The following is a 13209-nucleotide window of genomic DNA, read 5'->3' on the forward strand; positions in this document are numbered from 1 at the left end:
TTTTGGGAAAGAAAAAAAAGATCCACCAGCACAAAATTGCACAGCGAATCTCTAGCAGAAACAGGGATGAGGGCAACAAGCAAATACCTGAACCATGGATGGGGTCACAACCAAAGAGAGGAACAACCTCAAACAGCCCTGGCAGGGTCTGACCACAGCCCCATCCCCACCCTGCACCCTGGGGAGAGGAGGCAGGAGAGGAAAAGGAACTGGGAAGGGGGTGGAAGGTGTTTTAATTTTTGATTTTGTTTCTCACCATCTAATTCCACCTAATTTGTCAGTAAATTGTATCATTTTCCCTCCAGTCACATCTGTTTTGCCCATCACAGCAACTTTTCAGTGACCTCGCTGTCTGTACCTCAACCCTTGAACTTTTTAATCCTATTCTCTCCCGCTGTGCCAACTGCATCATTTAACAGGAGCTTCCTCAAAAGTGACCAAGTATCTTGACCTGTTTAAGATGTTGTGGGATTTTAGGCAGTGGAACCCAGGCCAGGGGACACTTTTGGGTTAATTGTTTTTACTACAGACATGTTTAAATAATTCTTCCCCCACAACACCAGCATTGGAGACCCTTCCCCACCGCAGCCAATGCTGCTCAAAGGACAGGAAGTTTCCTAAACTTGCCAAAATGACAAAAGAACTGTTGTAAGTATAAATCACCACATTTCATTCCTCTTAGAAGTTTCCTGTGGGATGATGAACATATTGTGTGAACTCCTGAGCCCAGAAGAATGTGCACACCCTTCTGGATTCATTCAGCCAGAATCCTCAATGGGGACTTCAGAGCTGCCAAACTTTGCCACAGCCCTCTCCAAGGCCCTGCAGCTGCCAAAGCTCCTTGCCATCAAACCAGTGAAGGGTTGTTTTCCCCAAGAGCCTGACACAGAGCAAAAACCTCATTGAATTCAAAGTGGTGTTTCAAAACACAGGGGAAAAAAATCAAGGGAAGAGACAGCTCTGACAGCATTTCATATTACTGAGTAAAACCAATCTGTGTTTGCAGGGTTGGGCTCCCAAAGGAGGCTCCTTGGCATCCTTGCAATTCTGTTGGATGCTTTATAGTCACCACCAGGTGCTACATTTTCTTCATTTAAAAATTGATCACTGTAGGGATTCACTCAGAAAGAAAATAAATAATAATAATTTCAGGCATGTGGTTTCCAAAATGTTCATCTTCCCAAAAGAATTCCAGGATTACAACTTGTAAGCATTTCAAGCAGCATGGATTGTCTCTGGCTGGGCACAGAGAGGGTGGAAGCACAGGGAAACATCCAAACACAAACAAGGGGAGAAATGCAAAGGAGGGCAATGGACCAGAGACTTTGGCAGAGTCTCACAGTGCAGAAAATGCCCAAATATTAAATGAAAAGTCATCAAACAATATCTTGTAAAGATGAGGATTTTTATTTTATTGACATACTATGAGGCAAAACAAAATCGACACCATACAAAATAACTTTATAAAATATCATTCACATCATTATTTTGTCAGGAATTACAGCATTCTGAGCTTGTTACAAGTCTTATGTTTTGAGGTGAAAAACACTATGCTAAATCTTTAGTATTAGTTGTATATATACAGTAAGAAACCAGAACAGAACCTGTTAGGTTTTTCATGAGTTTATTGCAAAAGTAGTGCAAACTATTTTACCTTGCAAGCTGTAAAACAAACTTGGAAAAGGACCCACCTAAGCTTAAAAACATGACAATAAATGCTCAATTTCACAGCCTTTGAAGCTTCCTTCAACAGTTCTCAACAAAAATTCCCCATCTCTGCACGTTTTTAGATTTTCACTGACTCGGAAATGAAGGAGTAGAGGGTGGACCTGCAGTAGGGAGCAGGCAGAGAGCAGGAGGGTCCTGCTCCAACCCATGGATTTGGGGAATCACCCCAAACCACCCAGCAGTGGGGCAGGTTTGGTCACTGTGTGTCCCCATTGATCAACTGCTCCATTCCACATTAGTACTTGAGAAAAGAGTCAAGAAAGCAGAACAAGCCAAAAAAAACCCACAAACCATAATTAAGAATTAGGAACATGTATTGTCTGTTTTAGGAATATAGTATCCTTTTCCTCCTTTTCTGAAGCCTATAAAGCAAATTTCCATGGTCCCCCTCCCCGTGTGTACACACTGCAGGGCACATCCCACCCCAAACTCCTGCATGATCCCAAGGCAGGATACTACATTCTGCGAGATCCAGAGAAAACAACGGCCTAAAAACACTACTGGGGTCCCCCAAAGCAAACAGGTAGCTAAGTCATCTCCTAAAAAACCAGAAAAGCAAACAAATGCTACATGAAAAATGTTAAAGAAACAAAATGCAGCATATTCAGGCTCTTTTTTATTTTTTTTTTTATCTTGAGGTACCTATATAAATATTACCTTCTGCCCAAAGTACGATTGGTTTTGTTAAAAAACTAAAGTCCTTATCACGAGCCAACTGCAGGGCAAACATTATTACTGAGAAAGTGCAACCATGCTGATCATTTATCTGCAGCATATTAAAGGATGATTAGGCTTTAGAAAATATAGCTTAAGTCTGACCTGATGGAGCAGTTTTATAAAAACACTGAACAGAGGCATTTTCCTTTTGCTCGAGTCTCTCTGCAACAGAAAGCCTTAGGAAACAGCTGGGAAGTCCTGCCATGATGGAATGCACTTTTACAATCCCATATACAGATTTTTTTTGTTCCTTTTAATATTTAAACTAAATACAATTTTACAGCAAAGATTCCCCCTTTGTAGTAGGTACTGATAAATAGTGGATTTTTTAAAAATTTTTTTAAACTTCAAAAAATGATAGCATATCACAACTTAAAGCTTTCCAAAAAGGAATTATTTTTCAGTAAAAAAGGTTCACATAGTAGAAAAAAACTTACACATAGTTGTAAACTGTTACATACAAAACTGTGGAAAGGTCAATGATGTTTTATTCCCTCACTCTTATCCCTTCATTTTATATTTATATGCACACATACACACACCAAGTCGTGTGCTATGTGCATATACAGAGACAAAGAGATGTAGAGATCTGGGGTCAGGATTAAACATTTCCAAAACCTTCTTTATTGGGTATTTTTCTTTGCCTAGGTCAGCTGTGATACTTGATTTTACAACTTGCTACACCAAAAAATATTTTCAAATTCAGTTTTTTGTGGCGCAGTTAAAAACCATCTGCTGTTTTTAATCAGGAAGATGAGTTTTGATTGTTGTGCACTGGGGGAAAAAAACACAAAGGCACAAAGAATAGAACTCAAATCCAAGATTATTGTTTCAGAACAAGAAACCCGAGGGTTTGGGCCATGGATGGGGTCAGTTTGGTCATCTTTGCCAAATCTTGTTGACAATTTGAGTAATTAGCACCCAACTGGTTACATGAGGTAGATCCAAATTGGAAAAAAATATAAAATAAAAGCAAGCTGGGTCCCTAACATTTTTCTTTTTTTTTTTTTGCCTCTATTTAAAATGTTTTAAGGATCCTATGTCAGTCATAAGAAGTGGAAGCAATGGCACCTACCCAAAAGCAAGCACAGAATTCAAGAATGGCTTTTTTTGGGATGTAAAATATGAAGTGTTAAATCACAATCCTCCTTCAGGCAGAGATTTGCTGGCAGGGGGAGGGAGGAGAATAGGTCTGACAACAAGGACAACAAAAAGCTGGGATTTGGGAAAGCCTGTTTGGGGTCAGCTGCCAGAGGAATGCCCGAGAGCCGCGACAGCCAGCACCCAAAGAGGCATCACAGTACAGACAGCTACAGGTGTGCCTTGCTGCTCACATCAGGAGACTGCCACGACTAACACTGAAGCTCTACAGGAGCATCCTCCTGTGGTTAAACAGTATTTTTGCATACTCTGAGAGAGGAATCTGACACATTTATCATTTAGTTAAGGCTTAGTTTAAAGTGGCGCGGCCACACAGCGTCACACAAGTGCTCACCTACGGCAAAAAGCGAGAGAAGCAGTGGGTGAATTCCACCCCGTGTCCCCCAGCACTGCCAAGTGATGCCACCACCTCCATGGCAAACCCTGCAGGGCCAGGGACGCCCTGCAGAGTCAGCTGAGGGCAGTTCTGGGCCTGGTTTTGCATTACAAGTGCTACTCTCACCCAGCCAGCACCAATCATTTCTACACTGCAAGCACGAGACGGTTCCACGGGGATGCAACACACACAAAACACTACTCAACACACATTTAGTACCACTGGGAACAACCTTAACATCATAGCTTTCTTTTTTCCTCAAAAAAAACAAACAAAAAAAAAAAAACCAAAAAAACAAACTTTAAATGGTCACAAAAACATTTGGATTGGAGGGAACATTTACAATATGAAGCTTCTGGATTGATTTTTGGTTCTTTTTTTTTTCAGTTATTTTATAAAAAATATTTTTTAAAGAAATTTTGAAATTATTAAAAGATTAAAACCTTAACAGATAAAGTCAGTTAATTTTGCAATGTACCAAAATTAAAGCAAAAAAAAAAATTAATCAATACATTCTGTTTTCCATCTTGCCCTCCCAGGATCAAGTCAACCACTCTGCTGCACAGAAATCTGGGGCTGGGTCTTACTTATCAACTGCCCTAAATGTTGAAATCTTTGTGATTGTACAATAAGATACTGCAAAAGCCAGGGAAATTGTGCTTGTTATTTCCAGCCAAATACTGCTTTTGTATATTTTACATACAGCCTATACACTGTCCCCTGTCCTGTCACACATGTGTGCACACACACAGAAAGGGACACACACAAATCCAAAAAATCTACTAAATTTTATCAACGAATTACAGAAACGAAGTGGCCAGGAAAAGAAAAATTACAGAAAGGAAGTGGAAGGAAAGAAAGTTCTGTGCCAGTCTTCAGGGTGGCACAGAACTTTGCCAGATATAATGCCTCATTGCACCTCATTGAAAATTTGATTTTCCAACATAAATATAAAGCTTATTCCTTAATGGTTTTTGATGGTTTATTTAGGGGTTTTTTCCTCTTATTTTCTTTAAAATGCTGTTATGAAATTGTCATTTGTAAACGAGATGGGCAATTGAAGGGCTCAGTCTTTAAGTTTCGTGAGAAAATCTATTGGGAATGACAGACTTTGGGTCAAATCCTTATTTTTTAACAGCATAGAAACAGTGCTATAAAACAGGTTTGAGCACCTCACAGTTGATGCAGAACTAACTTTGGTGAAATCTAGAAACAAAATTCACTGCATGTCATGTTGGTACATGAGAGGTCTGATCCAACCCCCAGCAGCTGAGTTTTGGGGTGCCCATAAAGCCCAGACAGGATCTGCTTTGAGTCAAGTACATATCAGGCAAAAATGTGCAATTTCACAAAAGCCAGCATGACTGAAGCTTCCTCTATTCATGGCTTTAAAACCAGGAAAAGCTGATAAATACAGAAAAGAGTCCACTTTTTTTTTTTTTTTTTTTTCCTGACAGGAATCTAACCTAACACAGCAAACACAAACAGCAGCATCCAGGGGATTAGAGACTCCCAAGCTTGCCTGCTGACCTGTTCACCATTCATGCCTGCCAAGCACACTCAAAAAAACCCCAATAAAATGACTAGAAAAGTTAAAATTTATATTTTGGGGACAACTCCTAGGCTTGCTCCCAGGTCAGACAGCATCTGCAATCCCTGCTGATGAGCAGAGAGCAGCTGTTCCAGCAAGCGGTTTAGTTGTGCTTAAAGAAGGGAGGAAAACAAATAACAAAGTCCATGGTTCAGCACATCCAAAATGTGGGGAAAAAATATAACTAAAGCCTGTGCACTCCTGAGAACCCTGTGGAAAGGATTATTCCCTTTGATACAGAACTGCATTCCCTGTATTCCCTTTGATACAGAACTGCCATGCAACCTCAGGGAGGTTGGCTGGTGGAAGAGCAGCCTCAGGCAGGTTTACAATGGATCTGCTGAGGCAGTGCATACACAAATCCCAAGGAATTGCTTTTTTGGGGGATATTTAGGTGGGAAGAAGGAGCAGCCACAGCCTGCATCTGGTGCTGTGGGTTTGTAGTGCTGCCACTTGCAGAACTCCCACAATGAACTCCTGCCAACCTCTCCTCCCTCCAGATCCAGCAGCGCCCCTGGCCCAGCCCCAACCAAGTCAGAGCTCCCAACACCACAAATCGACTTGGGGAGCTCCCTGCCAGCCTTCCCCTTCTGGGATGGGGCCAGCAGATGGGTGCAGGGTGGAGGATTTCTGTGGGGCACTTGAGAGAGGCCAGAAGGAAAACTAAGAATTAAACTGTCACCTTAACAAGTGCTTAAACTGGCAATTTTGAAGGAAATGTCTCCCCTCGCTTCCTCTCTCATTTCCCCAAGGCTCGGGGTACCCAGGGTTTCTCTTCTCTGGGGCATGAGCAGCACCCAGCATGGAGCTCCTTCACTCCCCAAACTTCCTGAAGATCCTGGGTCTGCCTTGTCTGGAAAACACAAAACTCTGCTCCCACCAATGACAGAGGAGCCATTTACCCTGCACTTCACACTTTTGGGGGGGCTTTGTTAAATCATGACTGAGAACTGAACCAACCTGACAGGATTTTACCACATTCAGTTATTAATGAGCTGGTTTATAATGGTTTGTTCAGTCACTTGCAAAATCTGGGCTCCAGAAAGTCAGGACATAAGCAATCCTCCTGCCATGGATGAGCTTCATCAGAGTCTAGACCCAGAGATTAAGGGCAGGAAATTACAGGGAGCACAGAATCTCAGGAAAGTCACTCTGACAGGCCAAAATCCACAGCAGAAAGCCCAGTTGCTTGTAAATAAAAATCAACTTTAACACTGCTATGAAACCACATCAGCACACTGTGCTCCAACAGGTATTTCTGTCAGCAGAGTGGTTTGTTCTGAGATGAGGAAGCTTGTCTGGAATAAGTGTAAACAAAATCTGATGTATTAACACAGTTTTCTACAGTTTCATTTCAGGTCACTTAAAGTACCCTCAGTCCACGTGCACTGATGTCAAGGTTGAGTTTTGGCCAAGGCTTTGCACAGAACTGACACTAAACAGTCCCAAGATGAACATACTCATGTTTGGGTTGTTTTTTGTTTTGGTTTGGTTTTTTTCCCCACATTTTAAGTTTCTCATTTTCTGAGCAGGGAATAAAGTATTTTCATTCTTACAGTCACATGTCACCTTACCTAGAAAACACATTAAAAAAATAATCCAATACATATTTTTTGCCTCAGACTCAAAATATATTTCAAGCACCTTCATGTCATTTGCAGAGAAAACCTGACATTTTCTGGCCAACAGGTAAAGTACAGAAACATTTTTCATTTGGAAAACAACAGTATAGAAAGTCAAGTGAAGGGACAGGTCACAGAGGGAGCTGCTGCTATGGAGTGACCCTGACCAGAAGCAGATGTGCCAGATGTGCCACTTGGCAGGTCTAGTACCCTCTCAATACACAGGGATGCCTCTGGAAGACAGAGGGAAGGCTGAGCAGCCACCCAGGATCACAGTATGGCACTGCCACTTCCCAGTAAGGAACAGACCAGCACAAATCCAGTCCCTCTGGGAGCATTTTGGCTGCTTAGTGGGAGGTTCACTTCAATTAATTCTTCCATGAAGGAATACAGGAGGTAGCCTTGAACTGCACCTGCTTTGTAACTAAAGATTCCCAGAAACCCACTTTTGTAGTGATTTGGCCAAGCAATTACATTCAAATTAACACTTCAAAGAAAGACTCTGACAAAGCAACTGAAACACTAAATGGGACTAAACAGGTTCTGTGCCACACCAAGCACACGCAGCACCCCCTTCCCATACAATCTGGATTAAACCCTCTCAGAAATGCATCTTTCCAGTCTTTAACCCTCAGAAAAAGAAGGCAGAACTTGCTGGTTTGTATCCTAACATCAGCCAAGGGGGCTGGAGTTGGGCTCTGTCCCATCCCTGAGGGTTCTGGGAGGAAAAAGGCAATTGCTGATGGATGGATGGGAGATCCATGGGCAGCTCAGAGCACTGGAACATCCTCTGCACTGCCCAATCCCACACCATGCAGGGACAGACAGCAAGACATCATAAGTGGATCCCAAATCCCTGTCATTCCACTAAATTCTGCCACATCCACGGATTCTGCTTCTACAACACAAGAATCAGACAAGCAAGGAAAACCTGGGAGAGCTACATCTGATAATCCAAATATTACATTAATGCCATCAGTCATCAAACTGATACCAAAACTGGCATTTGAACCTTGCACAGACAACGAGCACAGAGCTGAAAAACTGCATCTCTGTGCTCTGGGAGAAATGTGCACAGAGAGAAGGAAGAAATGTTTTATAAATTCAGACAAACCTGAAGTATTTCCACTGTAATACAGCAACTGTGCCCTTCTTGGATTGATACCATAATGCACACAAAGTGTAACAGCATTTAACAGCAAAGCTCCTACCTCAACACTGGAAAATATGGCAGTATTCTGGAAAATAGAACAAGGAATGGTATCCCCAGCATTTCAGTACTTGCTGTACAGAGCAGTATTTACAGTATTTTCCAACAGCTACAGCAGATGCAAAAAAAAAATCTTACAGTAAAAAGGGAGTTTAAAAAACCCAACAATCAGTGCAATTACCTTCTACTTGAAGTTTTCCTTAAGAAAGATGGCATATGTGCATCAAGAAGCATGTGACCAAATGGAATATAGAAGTAAAAAACAAAAGACTGCCCTGTATCAGGAATGGGGAAAGCCACACAAAGAGAGATACTATGGTAGAAGGAAAACAAGTGAGTTTAATTACACTGGTCTCAAGTGTGAAAAATACTGAGAACTCTTCTTACATTCGTTTAGTTAATGAGAAAAATATATATTAAAAAAAAAAGTCCCTTATGGGTTATTTATGCCACCAGAGGTGCTTATTTGACTGAGTATGCTATTTAATGAAAAGCCTTTGGGCACCTACATGAACAACTTTAGTCAGAAAGAAAAACTTAGAAGCATCTTAGAAACTTCAATCTTTTCAGGAAAAAAACCCCTAAACTCCTCACACCTCCTCTCCAGAAGTTTCAATTTGAAAATCCTTGTGGAAAAACCTCTTGTCTTATGTTATAAAAATGATCCAACAAGAACAAGACTCTGTTACAACAAAGGCTGCAGGAGTTATTGAGAGAGGCAGAATTAAAGCCAAACCTTCACAACCTTTTTTCTTTTACTATCAGGGAATGCTGCCTGGGGGCCTGGATGGAGATCAAAGGTATTTGTTACCTGACAGATCAAGAAACAAGGGAATTCCTGTGCCAAAGCCTCTGCAACGTGGAAGATCATTGATTGTAATTCACAAAGTCAAATATTCTAAAGCAAGCCAAGCCAAAATGAGGAGCTCTAACAAAACAAGTGACCTCACTCTGTACATCAGTGCATACACACACACACACACACACATGTTAAATTGCATAGGGCTGTCTGAAATGCCACATCAAGGCAGAGACAAATCCACCTCCTTCCAGCACTTCCCAACAGGACATTTGCTCCTGAGGATCAGCTCAGTTTTTTTCCTGGGGGCTGGAACAGATGGAGTGGACTGGTTACTCTGTTCAGCCACTGCAGCAGAAATCTCCACCACCAAAGCAAACCTCATCATTGCATTAAATTTTGCACATCAGGGGAAAAAAGAACAACTTTCAAGTATTTTGTGTATTTTGATAGCACTTGCACCTCCCAAGAGCAGCATTTCACACTTGCTGATGCTGTTTTGGGGGGGGCTGTGCAATGAGACTCCTTTGCACAGGCTGGAAAATGCCCCAAGTGCCTGAGGGTGGCACAAATTTGGTTATTGCTGACCTGACCTGCACAGTGACCCAGACTCAGAGCTGTGACCTCAGCTGGCACTTCTCCACCAGCAGCCTGGGGGAGACTGAGACTTCTTGAGCTTTGTGCTGACCTGAGATGTTGCTGTTCTGCACCAGACATGTGGGAGGTGCAGAATAAAAAATAATTCTAGGATTTTATGTGTTTGTGGCAGGTTTTTTTTGGGCAGGAGACATTCTTGAATATGTAATTTATGTTAAAAATATTCCCAGGAAGAGAGGTGCTGGACTGCTAGCATGCTGTACTTTACAAAGTATATACCTAATCAGTATTTTTTTTTTAAATGCTTTAAATTATTCACTAATTCACCACTGGTGAGAGAGAAAAGGAGGGAGACACACGTGAAACATGAGGGTTAGAAATTAATCACCAAATAAATACAGACCTACTTTACAACTTTACCAGTTGTGGAGTCTTTCTGTAAATCACAAGGCATAAAGGATTAGCAGTATTAGAAGCTTAGAAAGATCTGTAAAAGGTAAAAATGTCCTGAAATGCACATAAACATCCCAAGTTCTTCATACTTAGGGAAGGAAAGCTACATTATTTCTGCTCATTCCAAGAGGATGCACAAACAACAGCTACTCTCAGATTCAGGGCCTGCCTAAAACTCCTTTTCTCACAAAGGAAACATTTTAAATAGGATGCGGTGCAGTCACAGGCTGCTTCAGAAATGAGATTTGAGGTCAAGACAGATCCTGCCCTCCTCACCCATCTGACCACCTGTACAATTCCATTGTCCCAGATCTGCATGGAAAGAGGGGGATGAATTTCACATCCAAGAGGTCTCTGCATAACAGACAGCAAATAAGTTAAATGATGTCTTAAAATGGATGATCTTTATCCTATTTGATAAGAAGAATTCATATAAAAATAATTCTTATATAAAACTCTGCCAAATGAATATCTTCACTGAAATAGGAAAGCTCTGAAGGAAACACAGAGAAGTGCAACACACCCACCACGGGGAGGATCTGCAGCTTAGGGGGGCTTGAGGGGAGGTAGGTACAACCTCGCTGGCACACAGCAAGACAGACAATGCTACCTAGGATCTGCTTCAAATTTACAGAAATCTGAATTTATAGAACTATGACCAAGAAGATACTCTGAGCCAGCAGCCTAATCACCCAATTAGAATAGTACAAATATGATTATTTCATTAACAGGTTTTACATTTCACCTACAGAACACTGACAACTGACACACTGCTACAAGGTGAAGATCTGGACTGGAATTATGTACCTAAAAGTCTTTATGCAGCAAAGGTTGGGCATTTTCTAGCTTATCCAACACCACCTGGTTGCAGCTGACCTGCTCTGTGGCCCAGAGCTTTGCACAGGTTAAAGCTACTTGCCCATCCCAGTGGCCAGAGGTAAAAGTGTCCAAAGAGACTGAGCAGCTGCTCGGAGAAAAGGGAAAAGACAAAACAAAAATCCATCAGTGGAGGAGAATGAAGGTTTTCCAACCTGCCTCTCAGCATCTTATTTCAGTTATCCCATGGAAAAACATACAAGATCAAGTCAGCATAAACAACTTTCCTGGGCTTTTTCCATTTTCTCCTAAACCTGCTCGTGGCATTGTCATTAGTGCAATGGTTTACATGTGTGTTATGGTTTTTGTGAATCCAGTGTGCAAACTAACAGAAGCATCTGTCTCATAATTATCAGTTTTAGTTAATGCTTCTCCTAAGAGAACGGCAAAACTCTCACATTTCCTACGGATCTTATGCATAATGAAGAGAGCTTCACCTCCCTCCCTAAGTAAACTTCAGTTTCCTAATTTTTATCTTTACTGCATAGATTCTCTGACTTCTGCCTAACTTCCAGCGAGCCACTCTCCTCTAGCAGAGCTCCTGCTTCACCACTACTCAACATATAAATAAAATACAATTGTTTTGTGCTTGAATGAATGTAGGATGTTGGTCTTGTGTGCGTCTGAACCGCAGAGGTAAAACCTGCTGTGTTGTGTGCACATTGAAAAAGCCTTTCTGCAAATCCCAAGCTACAACAGACACTGGCTGCATCTCTCTCCTCTCACCACATCGATTGCATATTTTTTTTTTTTGCATTTGAAGAGTAATGTCCCCACAAAAAGGATTTTACTTTCTAAGTTCAAAGCATTCTTGATATGTTAACAGAAGTATAATGAGCACTCCTTAATAAATAAAAATAAATAATAGCATCTAGTCTATCACATTAATACTGTGAAACATATATAACATTTACATTAACTCAAACAACAGTGAAAAAGGATTGTACTGTATTCATCACCACAGACCCGTATTCTTTAGAGACTTTGGAAAGTAAGTGTCACAGTCCTGTATGACAAATCCTAAAGTTAGCTGTCAGTATGATTTAAAAAAAATCTTTACAAATTTTTTTAAATGGCACATTTTCTTCTGCCAATCTAACTGTAGCTATTAAAAGCTTAGATACAGGTTTACTCTTTTTCTTTTTTTTTTTTTTTTAGATTCATCTTTAGTCTATGAAAAACATTTTAAAATGCAGCACAATAAAAAACATTCAAGACAAGCTTCAGAAAATACATTTGTCCTTAGACACACAGAGAATAATCTGAGAATAATCTTTATAAGACAATTAGAAACCAGAATTTTGTCACGCTCTTATTTTGAAAATAAAAATTTTGTAAATGTATCTAGAATAATCAAGGCTTCATAAATACTCAAAAGACGTTTTGCTTTTCTTTGTACTAAAAGCTGATTCACAGCGTTTTAGCTCATCAAACCTTAGTATGAACTAGATCTTTCCAAATTATCAAAAGCAACTCAATGAACAGCAAACTGAATGAGGAGTTTTGTGGGTTGGGTTGTTGGTTTGGTTTTTTTGTTTTTCTTCCCTAAGCCCTGAGATTGCAGCTCTTGATTTAATTATAAAAACTGGGTCTGTTTTACACCAAGCAGCTCAGAGATTTTTGGCAAACCACATTTCCGACAACAGTGGGGTTTGGTACAAGAATGCAGTTTGTGATCAAGTCTGAAATTCTGGACGGAAGGCTTCCTTGCAAATGGGAAAGAAAGGAATAAAGATGCATCACTCATTGCTGGCTGTCCCTGGGGTGGGGCATCTGTTGGTCTAAGTGCAGCTGGTCTGGTGTGAATCCAACTCTGCCTTGTCCGGAGCCGCTGAACATGAGAACGTGTCAAGCAAAGTACATCGTGCGCAGCGTGTCCTGGTGCACCTGGACTGCCTTAGCAAGTGCTTGGTGGTCTCTGCCATTGCTCTGGCCAGAAGTGTGGCTTCCTTCAGCACTGAAAGAGAAGGGAGGGGGGGAAAACGAAAACCAACAGGTTGGGGGGGAAGAGAAACCCTATTTCATCTGCCTCTCCTGGCATGTGTTTCTGTATTGTTAGTTTCTTCTGAACTGAATGGT

The 13209-nt window shown here is 41.1% G+C and overlaps 1 protein-coding gene across 2 annotated transcripts in view; it reads right to left on the reverse strand.

Annotated features, from left to right (window-relative positions):
* Positions 1-1386: 1386 nt before the first annotated feature.
* Positions 1387-13209, reverse strand: part of AGO2 (argonaute RISC catalytic component 2) — a 56268-nt gene continuing 44445 nt past the window's right edge. For both annotated transcript variants that reach the window (XM_064398596.1, XM_064398586.1), the window contains exon 19: positions 1387-13087. In XM_064398596.1, coding sequence (XP_064254666.1) covers positions 12979-13087 — 109 coding nt within the window. In that variant the 3' untranslated portion in view covers positions 1387-12978. The remainder of the gene's footprint in view (positions 13088-13209) is intronic.

This window comes from Passer domesticus, chromosome 1 (genome assembly GCF_036417665.1).
Source record: "Passer domesticus isolate bPasDom1 chromosome 1, bPasDom1.hap1, whole genome shotgun sequence".
Classification (NCBI taxonomy): Eukaryota; Metazoa; Chordata; class Aves; order Passeriformes; family Passeridae; genus Passer; species Passer domesticus.